This window comes from Protopterus annectens, chromosome 10.part0 (genome assembly GCF_019279795.1).
Source record: "Protopterus annectens isolate FY-2018-M chromosome 10.part0, PAN1.0, whole genome shotgun sequence".
Classification (NCBI taxonomy): Eukaryota; Metazoa; Chordata; order Ceratodontiformes; family Protopteridae; genus Protopterus; species Protopterus annectens.
Window position 1 is genome coordinate 1,677,208,242 of NC_056744.1, and position 20,924 is coordinate 1,677,229,165.

Below are 20,924 nucleotides of genomic sequence, written 5' to 3' on the forward strand. Positions count from 1 at the left end.
GTACTGGAGTCATTGGGTCCTTGTACATAGCCTGCACTTATTCTACCAATGCTTCTGGAACTTCAAACCACCGTAGTACTGCCCAGCTTTCTTGGGACCTTGTCATATGCTTTCTACAAGTCTAGGAATGCCCAGTTGGACTCTCTAGCTTCTTCTCAGGTATCTGTCTCAATGCAAACATCGGGTCAATTGTGCTGCATCCTGACCTGAATCCAAACTACTCATCTCCCATCTTACATTTTACTATTCTGCCTATCAGTTTATCAATCACCCTCTCCAGAACTTTCATGCAATGTGATCCGAGTTTGATACCTCTGTACTGCCCACAGTTGTGGATGTTCCCTTTGTTCTTGTTCACTGGCATGAGTATGCTTATTCTCCAGTCATCTGGGATACGCCTTTCTCTCCATACTGCTATTAGTACCCTCAGGAGCCATTTCTCCCCTATCTCACCCAGCATCTTTATCACATCTACTGTGACCTCAGCTGAGCCTGCTGCTTTCCCTTATTTCATCTTCCTTAGTGCTGTTCTTACTTCTTCTAGGGTGGGTGCCTCTTCTTCTCATTGTAGGCTGTTTCTGGAGCAGTACAGCTTCTGTGGGGTTTTCTTCATTCAGAAGCTGCTAGAAATACTCCTTCCATCTGCTTTTGATGTCCACTGGACTGGTGAGCAGGTTATTGCTGGCATCCCTTATGAAGGGTGTCTGACTATCTTCTTTATCTTTCTGTCTTTGCCTTGCAACCTGATATTGTTTCTTTCTGCCACAAACTGAGTCACTTTCCAGAAGTTGATACAGTGCCTCTGATGCCCTATTCTTTGCTATTGCAACCTCTTTCTTTAGCCTGGTCAGTCTTTTCTATCTCACACTTCTTCCTACACTCCTTCTTTCTTTTGATGACTTCCTGTTCTTCTGCATTTCACCACCAGTTATCCTTATGTATCTTATTTCCAAACCTGGATCGGCCAAATATTTTTCCTGTAGTCCTAACACATGCTGTTTTTAGGTGCTGCCATTCTTCTTCAACTCCACCTATTTCCTCCTCCTCTTGGGGTGCTAGAGCCCTGAGTAATTCCGTGAACTGTTGTACTTTTTTTCCAGTTAATTTCCAGGTCTTCAGCCTGGTCTCTGTTGACCTTAGAGCCTTCTTTGACCACTGCTTGCAGCCGACTGTGGCAACTAGTGGATTTTGCTGTGGGCGAACTGTTTCACTGGGGTTGACTTTGCAAACATTGCTTCTACCCAAGTGCCTTTTCCTTACTAGGAAGAAGTCTACCCGAGTTGCATGTTGACTACTCTTGTATGTGATCTTGTGACTGTCTCTCTTTCTGAACCATGTGTTGGCTACTATCAAGTCATTTGCCTAGAATGGCTTCTTTATTCCTGTTGCCCCCACCCATGTGGACCTAGGCAGTCCTCATATCCTGTTCTGTCTGTCCTTATATGTGCAAAAAAGTCACCCATTATCCACACCAATTCATGTTGTCCTGCTTTATCTAGTAGGCCTTGCAACTGCTTTCTGAATGCACTCTTTTCCTCACTATCACAACCCTGCTGTGGGGCATAGGCTGAGATTATGAATACTGCCCAATCATTACACTGGAGTCTGACTGCCAAGAGTCTTGTCATTAATTCTGATGATATCCCTTACTGCCTTCTGAAGGCTCTCGCTCACCACAATTCCTACAACATTTCTAGCCTGCCCTCCACCAGTGTAGTAGACTCTAGATCCCAAACCAAGTGGCTCTGGTGCACTCCCCTTCTATCTCTTCTCTTGGATACATAGGATGTCCAGCCTCCTCTGTATCATCATGTCATCCACTTCCAAGCTGCATCCTGTCAGTGAACCTACATTAACCATAGCAATTCTCAGTTCATGTTTGGCAGGTTGGTTGGTTTCACGTTCAGCTTTTGCTCAACAGTGCTATCCCAAGTAACCCAGGCTGGGCAACTAGACACTGGCCAGCCAGTAGCTTATTGACCTAGGGCTTCTGGGCTTTATGGCAGGTAGACACTGGTGAAGAAGGGCACATATACCCCCTCCCAGCATTATCAAGGGTCCCTGGCATGGGTCAGAATAGGAGAGGTCCTCATCCCACTTATCACCGGTTACTACCCATGCCCATTTTTGGCAACAGTCAACATGACCGAATCACCTAGAGCCACATTTTACACAAATACAAAAACACCTACAGTTTAAATAATGAAATAATTATACCAAATTAGACACAATATGGAAACATTGGCTAAGAACATATATGACAATGATTTAATATTCAGAGGAAGTTTAATTTCATTATAAATTGGCTAAAGCTAAGTTAATATAATACAAAAGTACAGTTGTGTACACTTACCATAAATGCAGACATTCGAGTGTATTCACTGTTGCAGTCATTACATTTGGGTAATCTGCTTGCAGGTTGCCCTCAGTTGGCCTGATCTACTTGCAGGTTGCCCTCAGTCAGCCTGATTAACAAAGTCTTGGGTCCTGCATCGGTTGCTGTCCCTTCTTCCATGACGTCAGGTCGTCACGGGTATAAAACATTGCAGCCGATGCCATTATATCAGTTTTTCTTGCCCCAGATGTCAGGTGCCCCTCTAATGGGAAGCAATTAAACATAAAAGCACAAAGACATACCTCCAACAAAAAAGCAAATACACAAAAAGGCTTTTAAGCATAGTAAAGGAAAGTAGAGGTATAGCCAAAGGAAGTTAGGGGGTAGGAGGGAGGGTAACCAGGACTGCAACAGTGAATACACTTGAACATCTACATTTATGGTAAGTGTACACAACTGTACTATGTTCTTCGTGTTTCACTGTTGCAGTCATTACATTTGGGTAGATTCCCAAAGCTATGGTTGGGAGGAGGAGTTTAGAGAGCATTAGGGCCAGCTATAAGGCCCTGCAAGACAGCAGTGGTGAAGCCAGCTCTGGATTTAGAGAAAATTGGCAAATGATAATGCTTGGTGAAAGTATGTACTGAACTCCAGGTAGCAGCTTCTAGGATGTCCCTGATAGGAACGCCTCAGAATGGCTGTAGAAATAGATGCAGCCCTGGTGGAGTGATGTCTGATCCTCTGGGGGATTGGTTTTCCATGGTGCTTATAGCAAAAATGAATGCAATGGCTTATCCATTTAGAAATGGTTCGTTTTGAAATAGCCTTCCCCTCTGCTCCTGCAGCAAATGCTACCAGCACTTGTTCAGATTTCCTTTGAGGTTTAGTCCAGTCCAAGTAGAATCTAAGTTGTCTGTGCACATCTAAGGAATGCAGTATCCATTCCCCTTTGTTCTGCAGACTGAGAAAGAAGGTTGGCAAATGAATGGACTGATTAAGAGCCACACTGGATACCACCTTGGGCATGAAGGATGGATTGGTTCTGAGTGACACCCTGTCCGCATGAAAGATGATGAAAGACTCCACTGCCATAAGGGCCTGTAATTCAGATACCCTTCTAGATGAAGTGATTGCTAAAAGGAAAGCTGTTTTCCAAGAAAGAAATTTTAAGTCTGCAGTAGCAGCTGGCTCAAAATAAGGTAGAGTGAGTTTCTCCAGGACAAAGTTAAGGTCCCAGGCTGGGGTTGGAGCTCTCCTGGGTGGTCTCAAATTTTTGCCCCTCTGAGGAACTGCTTCAGCAGTGGATGAGAGAAGAGGGCAGGTTCTGTGTTATAATGAGCTGAAATGGTTGAGGCGTGGAATTTAATGGAGGAAAAAGACAGGCCCTTGTGAAGCATCTCAGTTAAGTATTGTAAAATCTGAGGTAAATTGGGTGCTGCTGTGCTCATCCCTTGAGATTGGTTCCAGGAACAGAATCTTTTCCATTTTTCATCATAAGATTTTCTACTACTAGGCCTCCTCACCTCCAAGATGACATCCATCACAGGTTTGCTGAGTGATGGTAAAGAGTAATTAGCCAGGCTGCAAGGTTCAGTGTTGGAAGCTGAGGGTGCAGAATCTGGTTCTCCCGCTGAGACAGCAGGGAAGGAGTCTGAGGCAGGTGCCATGGAGATAACCATGACACACTGCACAGGAGAGGGTACCAGTGTTGGCACAGCCAGTCTGGAGCAATCAAAATCATCCTTGGTTTGTCCTGTTTGACTTAGTAGTACTTTGGAGAGCACAGACAGAGGGGGAAGGCATAGACTGATAGGTTTTTCTAGCTGAAGGACAGAGCATCCACTTTCTAGGCTTGTTTGTGGGGAGTCCTTGTGCAAAATGTGTCCAATTGGTAGTTCTGGGGAGAGGCAAACAGGTCTATATCTGGGCTCCCCATTCGCTTGTCAACATGCTGAAAATCCTTGGCTCCAGTTTCCACTTGTGTGGGTCCATGAGGTTTCTGCTTAGTCCGTCTGCCAGTGTATTTAATTTTCCTGGCAGGAATTGAGCTTGTAGGCACACACGGTATCTCAAGGCTGTGTTCTACAATGCCATGGTTAGTCTGCAGAGGGGGTAAGAATGCGTAGCCCCCTGCTTATGTACCACATAGCTGTGGTGTTAAGTCTTCCATTAGTTGTCCTGAAGAATGTAGTCCTTGAAGGCTGTCAGAGCATTCTGTACAGCTAACATTTCTTTTGTATTGATATGCAGGTGCTTTTGACTTGTTTTCCATTTGCCCTGAATGCACTTCCCTGCCAGGTGAGCCCCCAATGCATAGTCTGATGCATCTTTTGTTAGGGTTTGGGCAGCAGGGGGTGGTGTGAAAGGTAGTCCCTTCTTTTGGTGGCAGGCTTCTGCTCAAAGGAACTATAAGCGTAGGCAAGGTATCATAGGAATCATTGTTTCTAGGCTGTGAGAATGTTGACACCACAAGCTTTTTTAGATACCACTGTAGTTTCCTCATATGCAGTCTTGCATATAGAATTAGAAGAATGCAGGAGACAACTTAGAACCCTTTTTACAAAGGCCAGATGATTCAAAAGTATGTCCTGGCTTTCTGCCTGAATTAGACAATCGTCCAGGTATGGGTATATCTGAATACTTCTTTGCCTGCAAAATGCAATCACTGGAGCTAGGCACCTTGTGAATACCCTGGACGCAGTAGATAAGCCAAAGAGCAGTGCAGAGAACTGATAGTGCGTGTAGCGTGTAGCCTGCTTTGAAGTGTAGGTATCTTCTGCAAGATTCCCTGATTGGGATGTGCAAGTATGCTCCTTTTAAATCTAGTGTTGCCAACCAGGCATCTTTGCCTAGCATAGGAAGTAATTGGTGAAGAGTCAGCATCTTGAATTTTGGACTCTCCATAAAGGTGTTTAGAGTAGACAGGTCCAGGATAGGATGCCACGATTTGTCTTTTCCTCTTCTGGTACCAGTTGAACAACCCCCATGCTTAAGAGAGAAAGTACTTATTTTGGGGTCTCTGCCTACTGATTTGGGGGTAGGTCCAGCCATCTGCTTGGTGTTGGCAATGTGTGGAAGTGAAATCTGTATCCCTGGACACTATATTTAAAACCCATTTGTCCTGGGTAATGAGTTCCCAGTTCTTTGCATGAAGAGCAATCTTTCCCCCAAAGGGGCAGTCAGTTGATAAGTGCTTGGAAATTTTAAAAAGGAAGTCATTGAGATAGTTTACCATAGGGGGGAAGTCTTATTATTCCCAGACTTGGAAGTGGAGGCCCCCCACTGCTTAGTTCTGCGAGTCCCCTGGGACTGAAACCTGGGGATTTTGCTGTGTCTGGGGGTTTGGCTTGAGAAGACCTGGAAGGGTCTGGAAAGGACCAATTCTTAGAGGGCCAGTGCCTACTAAATCTAGGAGGCTGAACTTGTAAAAAATCTAACAATTTGCATAGATTTTGATTTATCTTACATCTTTTTAAGAACTTCTTCAGCCTTGTTGCCAAAGAGGCGGTCCTGATTTAAAGGAGCATCCAACAATTTAACTTTAACATGATCAGGCAAAGATTACACCTTAAGCCAAGCATGCCTTCCAAGCACAGACCCAGTAACAGCAGCCCTGCAAGAGGCCTCTAATGAATCAAAACCACATTGCAAAATATGTTTTCCAACTTGTTCAGCAGAATGCATTAAATCCTGTAAGTCTTTATTTTCCACAGTCAGGAATCAACATAATTTTCTGTTTAAGCAGTCCAATAAAATGTTGCTGATATTTTAACATATGAAATTGGCAGTTTAAAGCTCCAATTGCCAAGGTTGCTGAAGTTTAACCTTTTTACCCCATCTATCCAATGCCCTGGAGTCTCTACCAGAAGGGGTAGGATTTTAAGCAGTAGAAGCCTTATTGCCCTTGGGTCCCTGTGAAATAGTCTCTGGAACTTGTGGGATTCAGGGACCCTGTAGTATCTGTCAGGTTTACTGGGTGCAGGAGGCAGGGAATCAGGGGCCAAACTGGATTCCGAGAAAGCATCATCAACAATGTCTAGTAAAGGAGGAATAGCCAAAGGCCTATGTTGAGGTAGGAGAAGGAAATCCCTAAGCCTCTTTTTTGAATCTGAAAATTCCTGGCTTTCCCAGTGGAAATGCTCCCTTTGAGTATCTAAGGTTTCCCAAAAAGAAAAATCCTCAGGTGGGGAAGCAGAGGGAATAGAATCCTCTGCATCAGAATCCTCATAAGTAGGTAAGGACAAATCCAGGTAGTCAGAAAAAACAGAATCCTGATCAGAAGATTCATAATCAAGCTCAGTCCTAGGCCTCTTAGAAGGTGGGGGGTTTGGCTACCCCTGATTAGAGTTATTAGATCTTCAGCCATTCTTATCATTTGTTTTTTAGGCATAGAGGCCTGAGCATGGGGCCTGGGTGTCGGTTTTTTAGACATGGATTGAGATTTAGGCCTTAGTAATGAAGGAGGCGTTGATTTAATATGCAAGTACGTAGGCCTGAATACACCCTCAGAAGCCAGTGCCTGCACAGCGACTTCAGACCCATCCAAGGTAAAGACATCCACGGCTTCCATAGTTGAAGCATCTTACGGCATACCGGACTCCGAATGGGTCTCAGTAGAGACCTGCAAATTAGTAGTAGCGGGTATCAGGGGCTGCAAAAGCACCTCAGTGAGTAATGGCGAACCGGCGACTGGCTTAGAAGTGTCGTTGGCAGTTTTGGACCTCGGCGGCCTGTCTCTGTCTTTATCTTTGCATTTTTTTCAGAATCCCAGTAGTCTGATGGCTAACCAACGACATTTCTGGATAATTAGAGAACTGAAATATTTAGAAGCAAAATACACAGACGATGGATAGTGCACTGATTAAAGCACAAAACCACAGCAAGGTACGTCGTGGTCAGGGCCTAGGCAACTAATACAGTAGGAATTAAAATCTTTATGAGATATTTGCTTTCCACAAGTAATGCAATTATTAACTTTTGCTGACATCAGTAAGGAGCAAGAAAAAGTTTCCCCAACGGGGTACTTAACTTTTAGTTGAAGACGTCGGTTCTGAAACTCGAACTTGCGAACTGCTTCTGCTTCCGGCACTGCACGGCAAGAAAGACTGGTGTAATGGCATCGGTTGCATGTTTTATACCCCTGACGACCTGACGTCATGGAACAAGGGACAGTAAACGACGCAGCACCCAAGATTTCATTAATCAGGCCGACTGAGGGCAACCTGCAAGTAGAGTACCCAAATTTAATGACTGCAATGGTGAAACATGAAGATCATCAGGAACTGCAATATGAAGTCAGAGCAAAAAGGATTGTGGTATATTTAGAAAGGGAGCCAGGGGAGAGAAACTGACAGAAGAATGGAAGTGGTGAAGAAGGGAGAGTAAGGAGGTATAAGGAATGAATAGGTACTTTTACAAATTTAGGGATATAGTACATACATTTTACCAATATTTTCTTTTCTTGTATTACATGTGCACCATCCTGTGTATTTAACACCTGCATATCAACTCATTTCTGTCTGCCACACTTACATCATCATAAGATATGTATTGTGCACTGCAAAAGTCCTGCTCCATTCACTAGTGCAAGTATATATAGTACGTCATTAAACAGTGCTGTGGATTTACAGGTGCACAAAGATGGGACTAAAATGGACTGTAAATTAAATAATGGTATCATTTCAAAAAGTAAGATATTTATGATTAAAATAACCATTGTAAAGTGAGAGCACAACATTTCAGGACAGTGGGTAAAACACTTATTACAGACTCTTTATCATCACGTACTATCATAAGACAACAGCTTGCATGGTTGTGCTGATAATTCTGTTAACAAATGCCTGCACAAATCAGTTTCACATATACGAGTAAAGTATTACAAAACAACCTTTAAGCACTGTTTTTACAAGATGCTGCCAGATATAACAGTATAGCTTCCTGAATCTTAGATTAAGAACATTTCCACTTTTCTTCATCACTACTCAGACCTCAACAGAAAATACAAAGGTACTGCCAACAGGTTTCTCTCAAACTCTTCTCACTGATAACCAATAAATCACATATAATAAAATTAGCTTCAAATAGGACAAATACCAAAAAGTGTAACAGATGCTGTATGCATTTCTCACAAAATGTCTAAGACATTTGGAATAAAGTATTCACTTTACTTACTTTTATATCTCCAATTCCCTTCTCATGATGGTTTTGCATGTATTTAAATTCTTTCACTTTGGATTCTAGAGATGTTAAAGTTGTTTTTATCTTGTCCTGTGGATTAAACAAAAAAATAATAAAAACAAAAACATAATTAAACTACACGAAGAACAAGTTGCAAATGTACTTTGATGCCCTTCCATTACAAGGACAGTGTAAAACACCAATATGGCTACTATACCCATCACCAATGCCTGTAAAGTGCCAGGACAGGCATACAGACACTGCTATGAACTAAGACCCATTAGTGCAGTGCTGGGTAAGCAAAATTATAATTTATTTTATGAGCATTAAGGATTAAATTAGTAGAACCTTTAATTGTATGAGAGTGAAGGCATATAGTCTTAGAAAGTGAGTGGTCTCTATCAGGCAACTAAGGTAAAATGGGGCAAAACAGTGGAAAACAACTACAAACACAGTTTGGTTATTAATAGCTGTCCTGTTCAGAAAGGGGATTAGGCTGTGTGCAACCCCTCACCACACAAACATACACCAGGTGGCCCACTTCCCTACCTAGTAGGTTAAGCCAGAAATTCTATAATAATATCCTAATTCTTGCTGCACCCATAAAACTCCCCTAGCTTAAGTAAACTTTCCCAAGTCAAGTAAAGCTGTTTTAATTTATTGCTTTTGCAATCAATGTCTGGAAAATTTCTCTGTTAGACTACCTTAACCCCAAAAATCAAATGGTATCTTCCCTGGGTGCATATTTCCCTTAAATGCTGTTATTTTTGTACTTTACCAACCCCACTGATGCATTTCTGCCATGTTCCCCAATCCATACTTTTCTAGTCCAGTTCTGGTTATGAGGTAAAGCAGAAGGCACCAAGACAATATAGTTCTGAAGGATAAAACAAACACAAGTAAATCCGAAAGAATGTGTTAAAACAGACAGCACTGACTGATTACTGGTTAAAAGAATTTCCAGTGATCACTAAAAGAAATTGCACAAAAAGATTAAGGAGGCAAAGAAACAAACCAGCTAAAAGCAACGTAGGAAAGGAATCTTGTAAACCAGAGAAACTGGCAGAGGAGACAACCTCCTGTTATGGAATACATTCTGGTAGTTCCACTCTACATTACAGAATATGAATAAAAAAAACCACGAGACTACAACAAAGATCATCATAAACTCTGTGCAATGGACTAGAAGGAAAGATGCTTAAAACAACCAGATTACACAACCTGCATTCTAGAATCCCTCAAAATATAGGATACACTAAATAAAAAAAAAGTTTTGATACTGCAGCCCAGAATGAGATTTGCATAACTAACAAATTTAAAATATACATATGCTGTCTTTTGTGCTAGATCAGAAGGTTGTCAGTACTTTCTACACACCAGGTATATGGATTCATATTCTAATACTGATCCTGCATTGCACTTTGTGGGGGGGTCCTGTATTTCTGAAGGGTCATCCTTTACAGGAAATATTAAAATCAAGGTCCTATCTGTATGGGTTGTATGTTAAGAAGTATGACATTTCCTGAAGGCCATAAGAGTATTTGCATTGTCTCCTCATAGCAAGACGTTGTCCCGTTCGATTCTCAGCGTCTTCTGTGTGGAGGCATACGTGAATGGGGCGTGCCTTCGTTGAAGGTTGTGCATTAGGGCTGGTAACCTGGTAAGTAAAAATCCACTACCAATCATTAGCGGACCAGAGTTCCGCTGTGGTGACCCCTAACCGGGAAAAGCCGAAAGACACAAACAAACACATTTAACAAGGTTTACATATTTCTAATATCATATACATTACTTACAGTCTTAACTTCTTTCTCTTCACCCCCACTGTTTTTATTACAATTTTACTCACAATCTATTATTCAGTTTATTACATTCCTTTCACAATATCCCTTCAATATATACCACAAACATGTAAACTTTCTTAATTTCTTCTCTTCACCCCACTGTTTTTATTAAAATTTTACTCACAAATTATCTATTATTCAGTTCATTACATTCCTTTCACACTATCCCTTCAATATACACCACAAACATGCAAACTTTCTTAATTTCTGTTTTTAATTTGCATTATGTAGTTTAGACAACAATGAATCCATATTTATCTCATGTAGATGTTCATTCTTAAAGACATTCATTACCTTTTTCCAAAAATCTTTAAACTGTTTTACATTTTGAAAACACATTTAATATTTTCTTTTACATCACAAAAAGTACTATTTTTTCTTCAAATCTCTTATTCAGCATTTGCTTTTTCACTCTTTTTTTTTGCCCTGCTCCCTGCTCATCATTCATTCATTCCTTTCTCAGAAAATTGGTCCATCCAAGCCCCATCATCATGGCAAGGATAAGATGACACTCAACATCATTTAAGGCAGGAGTTAGGGATGGTTTGAAATTTTTACACTTTGACTCCCTAATCCCATAAAATGCCAGGATTTGTTGTGCACAGGGGTGTCAGTGACAGCCTCTCACTTACTTCTACAGGTGATGCAACTCCCAAGACTGCTCAACCTCCCTCAAAACATGTACTCCCACATAATGACTGATCTTCAGAGACTCCACTGCAGGAACAAGCACAGAGAATAAATGTACTCTCTCCCCTTCTCCCCAAAGATTGGGAATCTGACAAAACCACATATCATCTTTCTTCCCACACACTCAAATCTGTGCTTTTAACTACAGCTATTCGTTACTAACCTCTACAGAAATCACAAAATTACTATGTTTGTTTAAATTTTTGATGCTTCTCACTTACAGCTTTTGTTTTCTTCCATGTCCGAAATAATCACTATCCAATAAAACCCATCCATAACACCTTTAGAACCATTCTTTTCAGCTCTTGGGTATATATGAACTACTGAACTTAACCCCAAACTTTTTTTTTTTGCCATTTTAAAACTCCCTCTCAGGAGTTTGTTTGTGAAGGTAGCATATTCTCAATCTTCCAGTATATACATTTTTCCCCCAAGTGTTTCACATTATTTCCATTAAAGGTTCTTTTAGTTATCCATTTTTAGATTTTTTTCTTTACACACCATATCCATAATACTAATGCTTCCATTTGTGAAAAATATGCACCTTCAGTTTTAACCTTACTCTATTCTTTTCTTAATTTTAGCTTACAATTCTTAACTGAATGGCCACCATTTTTTATCTACTCAACTCATTCTTTAACGTTAATAACGTTATAACAAAACTAAATCAGTATAATTTGCATCTAGTGGAGGGTGAACCTCTTCCATAAATTATCTTAGCTGTTTATAGTTAGCACAATTCTCAGTGGCTGTATTCTTTATCAACATAATGACTATAAGCACTCATAGGCCATCTTTGTCAAACTTCTTTTTATCCAGTTTTTATCTTTAAATATTCATTAAATCAAAGCTTTCATCCACATTCTTTCATAAATAGTCTTAAACCCTCTTCATAACCTTTTCTCCAACATCATAATTTTCCATGCTTGGTCATCCATCCATTCATCCATCTACAATCCATGCCTGGTCATGACAGACACAATCAACGTAATATCAGTTTTGCCTTTTTTCCCTTATTACGCCATCTGTGAGTTATTTTATCAACATTCCCTTTGCTTTGTTACCTACACCATAAATGCCATGACCTATTACAATTCATTAAATAAATTAACAAATCTATTTTACAATATTCAAATTAGTATGTACATAACATAAAATCCAAATTTTATTTTTATTTCTCCCACACAAACGTATAATTCCAACTGAAATGGCTTCCTCATTTATCCGATGAGTAAATCTTTCATTCACAACCTGCACAACACATTCCGTCCTTTTAAAAAAGGAACACCCAATACTATCTATTTCTTGTGAACTACTCTCTCTTACTACCTTAAATATTTTACCCATGTATGATGGTGCTTCTTGCTGCAGCTTTAGTCTTTTTGCTAATTCATGTTTAATTCCAAACTTCATTTTTACAGTTTTTTTCTCATTTTTCAGCATACATCTTTCTTACATATTTATAAACACAAGATTGGCATTTTCTACATATTTCTTCCCCATTTCTTCCCCATGCTAAATTTTCCAATTTTTTTTCTTTACACTCATCATATTTAACTTTCTATATTAAAATATGTAACCTGTTTTCTGAAAAGGAAAGGAATTTTTGTCTACATAATGTTTTTTTACAAAACAACTTTGATGACTTATTAAGTCTGTTATTTGAGTTCGCAATTTTCCTTTATCTTAAAACAGCCTAAACTCCTCTGCTCTATGAACTGGTCAAATTCTTCTACCAATATATTGTTTATTTTCTGTCCTAGAGTCATTATTTTTCTACTTCCATATACACACTTTCCCATATTTCTTTCTTAAATATTTTCCACCATTTCATCCAGGTGTCATAAAAAGATGCCATATTAATATATTCATCCTATAATTGTTCTCTCACTCTTTGTTAATTCTCCCTTCCCCAGAAGTTGCCTCAAATGTCAGACTAGCAGAATATAGAGCTATACTTATTTTACACCAACTGTTTCCAAACCTTCTGAAAACAAGAAATAATCGATTTCTATTTTAAACTTGTTCCCCATCTGTCCTTCCTCACATGCAGTTGGTTACATTTTAGCAATTCTTTGCATTTATCATCATCTAAAACTTTATTAACTTTCCTTTCCAAGCTACAGTTAAAATCTCAGAATACTACTTTATCTATACTTGCTACTCTATAGTAGTACTTCTTTAATCATTCCAATCTCTCGGTTAAAACAATTAAAATTACAAGCATGTAGCACAGCCTTAAATCCAGTTCTTACCTTCTCACTTTCCCTATCACAACCACTTAATTTTATATCAGTTTTTTGTATTACCTTCACTGTTACTTCATAACATTCAACACTTCCCCATAACCTCTTAAACTGATCCCTTTTGTATATGGTTTAAAAATACAATATCTAGTAAAACTAAAATAGCATCTTCAACCCTCTTACACCCATCAAGCACCACATATGCCTTAAATCTCCCTTAGCTCTAGTCACACTAACTGAAATTTTGCCACTAAAGTTTTACTTTTTGTCTTAGTAACATGTTACACTTTTGACTTCCTCATTCTCCTGAAGTACTCTTTTCTCAAAAATCCCTTTCCTATCTTCTAGAACTTCTTAACAACTTCCATTAGTCTCACAATAATCTACATGTACAAATACATTTTAATTTAATTAGCAGTTACGATGTACCACGAGTAGACTTAAGCAATGTTTCAGTATCTTTTCTTGTACAATTTCCATTTCGTTTTGAGTACCAACAATATTATTATTTTCAACAGTTTACTTAATAAATATTCTTAATTTACTGTCAATAACTTTAGAAATGAGATATCACTAGGTTTAGCCATCCCCTTGCTGTTTTAATAGTTTACCTAATACATATTTGTGCCTTACTGTCAATAATTCTAGTGATGAGATATCTTTTTATGTTTAACCATCTCCTTGAATTAAAAAAAAAAAAAAAACTTCCATACCTCAGTTACAGTCATACAGTCATGTCACTGTAATCCACTAATTACTTCCAAAATAACTAGCTACACAACTAGCAATTAACAATTGTCATTTGACTTAACAGTTAGTTCTAACATAGGCTAACACAAGTAGTCTCAATGATGACACGACAACAGAAGGGAGAGGAAACTTACTACATTAATCTGCCCTAACACATTCCGGAATGCACATAATATCCAAGATACTTTATTTACTAGGAGTAACACATTCCGGAATGCACATAATATCCAAGATACTTTATTTACTAGGAGTTTTAGTTCATTCACTCTTACAAAGGTGCTAAATAAATTTTCAGACTACTAAAATTAATCAGTAAATCCCCCTTTATTCCTGGTAAGTTTAAATTCCCTCTTACAATTCCATTATAAACATTAACAGAATATATAAAACTCAGCAATTGATGATGTTTATCTATCGGTGGAATGCATAAAGACTGATGAATTGAATGTTATCCATGATCACAATCATAGGACCCCTACCAACTTCTGTTATATTATTTCTACAACAAAAAAAGACATAAAAAGTATCCAATCTGTATGTTTTAACAATGTACCCATAATGATAGCCACATCAATATTACATACGAGAAGATCCTTTGAAATAAAAACCTTGTTATCCAAAGTACACAGATTAGTGGTTAAAACTTATTAAACAGAAGCAATCCAAGTTTGATTAGTACACTGATGTCAAAAATTGTTTTTACGTTCCATTTGCCCCATGCCTGGTGACCATCAAGCCTCCCCCTACTGCACACAAACACACACACACACCTACCTGCAATGCATGCATTACCAACAGGTGGCTTCTTGAGCCAAATAATGTACCTGCCCCCAAGGTTGCAGACTACATCAACATCCCACTTCCAAGGGATCATATCACTCTATGGCCTGCTGTACAAAGTTCTCTTCCCCAGGATAGGCATGATCAAGCTCCCTGCCACTCAATTAGCTGCCTGAATCAACTTGAAATTAGGTCATCGGGGCTATAGTCAAGGAATTCTTGCACTATGCCAGTAAAGCTATCATGATGTCCCAAAAGTTTAATTAAATGTTTCTGAAAATCCACTAGCAAAAATTATTTTCCACACAAGTAATTTTTCATTAAAATATGACATCCTGACCCAGATACAGGATGGCTAATAAAGTTCAAAGCTTTTTGAGATGTACAACCTTCTCAAGATATCCTGTATACATAAGCCTATTCAGTCTTAGAACATATCAACCAGAGTCAGACTTGTGTGAAAGTCCGGAAACTATTACTAATTCTGTTCTTAGACTAGTAGCTCAAAAGGTCAACTGCTCCAGAGGATTGTCTGGTTAAATGAATTGTGCAAGGTCATACAGTGGATAATTGAAGACTGAGGGATTCAAACTTTGTGCCAGAGGAAGTGGCTACTTAACAGCTTAAAGCCGCAGCCAGTTTAATGCATCTCAAACACATAAGATGGATGTGATTGGACACCACTGCAGTCCTCTCTATAGTTAGCATGAAATGCATGAATTACAGTCAATGTGCTATGTGCGTACTGCTAAATTGTTACACATGGTTTCTCTCTGTTTGCAACTCTGAGTTGGACTTGAAAAAGATCCAGGAGGATCAATATTCTAGACTGGTTAACAACAGATAAATAACTTCCAAAAATTTCTATAGTGTTATCTTGAATTATGCCAATGCATTTACCTATCAAAGACATTAATTTGTGGTCGAATACTTCAGTGGTTAACATACTGGGAAGTTCATACATAACATACTGAAAAGAAGCAGAGTTAAGCACTTCTATACAAGAATACAAGATCTCATGATATACAGTAATGTTTTGCCTTAAAGGTGGTATGGTGATAACCAGTAATCATGTGAAATGTTGGGACCCAGTCTTGAAACATGGAGACTGAATATCTGAAAGAACAGACTTACAAACAAAGTCTGAGATGCCATTTCCCAGGATATTCCCTTTTCTCCAAGGTAGGGTGAACTCAGAGTTTGTACATAAGAGTTTGGAGTGTGGGTGGCTTGTCCACTCCTCACATGTGGGGTGCAGGGTGGTCTTGTCCACCCTCAACAAAGTTTAAAGGAGAAGAGTGATCTTCATGAACTTTTTTCCCACCTTATCAGCAATCCACGTTTCAAGTGCTGACATTTCAGTTGGAAACCTGATAAACTTTATTTCTTTTATTCATCTCAGTATTGGTTAAGAAGCAAAGACCATCTAAAAACAAACCAATAACATTTTGTATATTAGTGCAGACAACATCATGTTTTATTACAAGAGATTAGTGATTGCCCCCCCCCCCAAAAAAAAAAAATCAAAAACAGGCAGTGTTTTGAAGCAAAAACAAAAAACTTATAAATGCATTTTCTGACACAAAAATGACAATTATTACTTTTCGATATGCAAAGGAAATTTTCTAATGACTTTTATTGGAGGAAAACCAAAAATAAATCTTAATTCACTCAGTGAAAATCATTTTTAAAATGCCACTAACCACTTGCATCTTCCAATCTAAGTATGAATGGGATGGCTGAAATATTTGTAAATATTGTGAAGTGTGCCAGCCCAACTAGCTATCATTTTGTAAATAATCCTGTCATTTGTAAATATTAATAGGATTCATTGGCTTGCCCTACAAATGTAAGAAAACTATATGTTATGTGTGTATTAAACTGCTGGTGCAGAAGGATGTGTTAAACTGTATGTTATGTGCTGAACTTCAAAAAATGTAACCATGGTGCACCCTACTGGAAAAGAGCAAAATTCTAAGAGAATAAGTTGAATTGTTTACAATGGTGTTTATCTCAGCTAGGAGACAGAATGTCTGCAGCTAGAAAGACACAGAAATAATTACAGGTTTCAATGGTAAAAGTGTTTAACAGTTTTACGACTTCCAGTTCCAGGCAAAACTTCTGAGAAAAAAGTATTTTTGACACAAGGTGTTAAATTTTAAGTTTCTGTTAGCCTGGGAACTAAAGGCAGAGGTGACAAGAATGATGTAATCTGAGATAAATTACTATCAAACATTTCTGCTGGGTTAAGAACTATCTCAGAGAGTGAGTCTGTACAATTTGTATTTGTCTTTGGATCTGGCAACATTCTCTCATCAGCACTTGTCTTGCTCTATAAGTAAGATTTAGATCATAGTATTTATCTTGGAGATAGGAATATAGTAAGATTATTTATTTTTATTTATTTATTGACATTTGTTAATCGGGTTGGTCCAGCTGGGCCAGAGGCCCACTTTCAGTGGAGACCCACTGAGAAAAGCTCCAGTTAAAAAAAAATTAAGGATTACATAGGTAACAAAATAGCAAATACCAAGTGACACTCCCAAAACATATTAGTACTAATTTGATCATAATCAAACATATTTAGATTATCCTCAGAAAAATCACAATGAAATAAATAGATGAACTATTTTTGATATATGTTCAAACAAGTGATTAGATTTATTGCCTAGGTTTCCTAGGAAGGTATATTTGCTTACAGGAGCTCAGAGTGAAGAAGCACCATTGGATAAAGGGGAATTAGGTAGGTTCTAAGCAGGGACAAGATTTGGTATTGAGAAGGTAAAATATGAGTTCCTTTTTAAAGCGTGCAGGGTGTATGATGGAGCATATGTGTAGAAGTTTCTTCCAATTGTGGGCTACTGAGCAGTTGTATAGTAGTTTACTTATGTTCTTCTTTGGCTGATCTATATTCAGAAGTTGCTGGTTACAGGTGCGGAGGCTTCTAGAAGGGGTGTAGGTAGATAAAGTAGTGAGAGCTGGACAGGAAGAAGGTGTGTATAGAATAGAGTGTATAACTTGAAATTGAGAAAGTAGCAGTAGTTGAGGTAATTTGAGCCATTGTAATGAGTACAGGGCAAGGCAGTGATGGGAGTTTGTAATGAATCTTGCAGTTTTGTGGTAAGTTTGTTGCAGTTTATTCAAGGTAGTAGCTTGTATATTGGTTAGTATTGGGGCTGCGTAGAGAAGTGTGGGAAGGAGGAAGGACTGTGCTAGGGAGAGCCTAGCATTTGGAGTAAGAAATCTTTTGTTGCGATAAAGCAGGCCGAGTTTCTGGTGTGTTTTTTTTTATTCCTTGCAGTAAGTGTAAGTTAAATTCAAGTTCGTCATCAATAATGACGCCTAACAGTTTTCCGTGTGGTTCAGGTTTTATGATAGTGTTCTTGGAGGACGTTATAGTAAATGTGGATTTATGGTTTGAATGTGAGCGGGGAAGAAAGAGCAAGAGCTTGGTCTTCTTGGGGTTAAGGATAAGAAGATTGTCAGATAATCATTTCTCTGTGGATAGAAAGGAGTTTTGAGCAAGGGTGTGAAGGTCTGTAATACTAGATTAGTCTAGATGTTTTCTGTATTTATGTGAGACTGTCTTACTATATTGTTTTAAAATATTTCCTGCAATTCTAAACTCTGTTGTCATGGTGTTGAGTTACTGAGTATTGTCTTATGCTTTTATTATTAAATATATTTAAACCTTTTAGTTGTGGCTGGTTTGTTTAGAGATATTTAAGCTCTTAAAAGTACTTGCATATGTATTTGGTGACACTGTGTAGGCTACTCCTAAATAGCCTTAAAAGTTTGGTCACACTTACCATTTGGGTAATAGTAACATTACACAGCAAGATTGGTCACCCTTTGAGAAGGGCCTTATAGTAGCTGATAAGTAAGGGTGGATGGTGGCAGTAGCTGATAAGTAAGGGTGGATGGTGGCAGTGATTACTACCTTATAGTCTGGGCAGAAGGAGGCATAGCTAGTGAACATGTGCGAGCCTTCCACAGGTGTGTCTGTGTGTATATGAATCAAATCTCAAAAGTGTGTGTGTGTGTGTGTGTGTGTGTGTGTGTGTGTGTGTGTGTGTGTGTGTGTGTGTGTGTGTGTGTGTGTGTGTGTGTGTTAACTACTTAGGCAGGGACAAAGTACTGGTTGGACAGAGAGGGTGCTGGAGGTTTTGGCTTGAACACTTAGCTGAGATCTTAACCCTATAGCTGTGCCAGTGGGGAGTCTTATTGGGGATCTGGAGAGGGGGTGAAACCAGCCCCAGACTGTGATCTCTGTGTGCTCTTAAGGGAAATTGTACTTTACTGTGTGCATGTCCCTCACTGGTGTTAGTGTTGACGATTGAGGGTCCTTGATTACTGGGCCAGCACAGGAGCATTACATATTAATTGTTTGGCAGTGGTGGAATACCCACATCACATATTAATTGGTTGATAGTGACAAGTCACCCCATCACATCTTAATTGGCTTGTAGTGGTGTGCGTATTGAATTCCTGTAGCCTGTATACAGTGGTCACAGGAAGGTGTTTTTGTACTCTAAAAATCAGCCATGCAGTGAACATTCAGCGTTCATATCACAATTGTTTTATTTTGTTTTTTTGTTAGCTTAGTTAGTCAGGGAGAGCAGGCAAGCAGAGGAGTATGACAAGCTGACAAAGAGCCAGTTGGCGGAGATGTGCCATGTTAAAGGACTGGTGCATGCCAACCTGACTAAAGCAGACATGATTGCAGCTTTAGTCACAGAATAGCAACCAGGAGGACAATCAGACTGGCCGTGGAGATGTACAACTCTCAGAAAATGGACAGCTCAACATTTCCACAGAGGACATAAAAATCCATCTGGAGCTAAAGAGACTTGAGCTAGAGGCCAAGCATTTGGAAACAGAGGCATCAAAGTATCTAGAGACTGAGGAAAATGAGAAACTGCAACATCTGAAGGCTGAGGAAAATGAGAAACTGACACCTGGAAGCTGAGGAGAAGGAGAGGCAGAGGCAACATGAAAAGGAGATGCTGACTCTTTGCCAGAGTCATGGAGGTAATGGGGAAGGGAGTAACCAAACCCCAGAAGCAGCAAAGGTCAGTAAATTTCTTCCACAATTTACGGGGGTAATTTTGATAGTTGCATTCATATGTTTGTTTGAGAGGGTACGTAAACAGTATAATGTTGACCAAAGGTTCTGGGTATGGTTCCTGACCCCTTTACTCCATGGTAAAGCTGTAACTGTTCTTTCCAAATTATCTGATGCTGATTGTTTAAATTATAATGTTGTAAAGAACTGTTTGCTAGAATTTGTTCAGTTAACACCTGAAACTTACAGGAAAAAGTTTCATGAGCATAAACGCAAGGGATATAAAAGTGTATGTGAATATGTTGCTAAGCTAAGCACTTATTTTCATAGAGGAGTGAGTGGATGTCTGGCCACCACTTCTGAAGGGCTGGCAGACCTTTTGGTGAGGGAACAAGCCCTTAAGCACTTTGCCTGAGGACATGAGAATCTGGTTAGCTGATAGACAAGGTGCTGCTGTAGAGGAGTTGGGGAAGAAGGCAGCCCAGACTGCCCCAACAGAATCTGCCAGTAGCAGGGGAAGCCACTAGTCCAGGTACATGTCCAGGACTAAGGGTTAAATGTTTTAAGTGCAACCAGTGGGGCCATGTAACATAGATGCCCATGGAGGCAAGGTGGGGAGCAAAAGGTGGGAGAGCCAGTAAGTGGGAATGACAAAATGCCAACAGTAGGTTGTCTTGAGACAACAATGGTAAACTACCACAAGAGGTTATATCCTATCTTAGTGAACAGGAAAGGGGTCATGGCTAAGAGAGACACAGCTTCTGCCCTAACCATTGTGAAGCTTGCAATGGTTACAGAGGAGCACTACTTGCTTGGACAGTCTACTCCAGTCAGAGCTTTAGAAGGGACCCCACTCCAAATACCTTGGGCTAGGGTTCACCTTGACTGGGAGGGTGGAAAAGGAAGCCAGCAAGTAGGTGTGTTTGAGGATATCCCTGCAGATGTCCTGACAGGGAATGCCTCTGAGAATGCAGTACCATGTGTGCATACAGTTACATGCAGTCAGGCTTGTAAACAAGCATGTGGGTCTGGTAGCC

At 39.4% G+C, this 20,924-nt stretch overlaps 1 protein-coding gene across 1 annotated transcript in view; it reads right to left on the minus strand.

Moving 5' to 3' along the window:
- Window positions 1-20,924, minus strand: part of LOC122814413 (zinc finger protein 729-like) — a 1,138,085-nt gene that overhangs the window by 154,349 nt on the left and 962,812 nt on the right. The window contains exon 5 of the mRNA XM_044086996.1: window positions 8,507-8,602. Within this exon, the coding sequence (XP_043942931.1) occupies window positions 8,507-8,602 (96 nt within the window). The remainder of the gene's footprint in view (window positions 1-8,506; window positions 8,603-20,924) is intronic.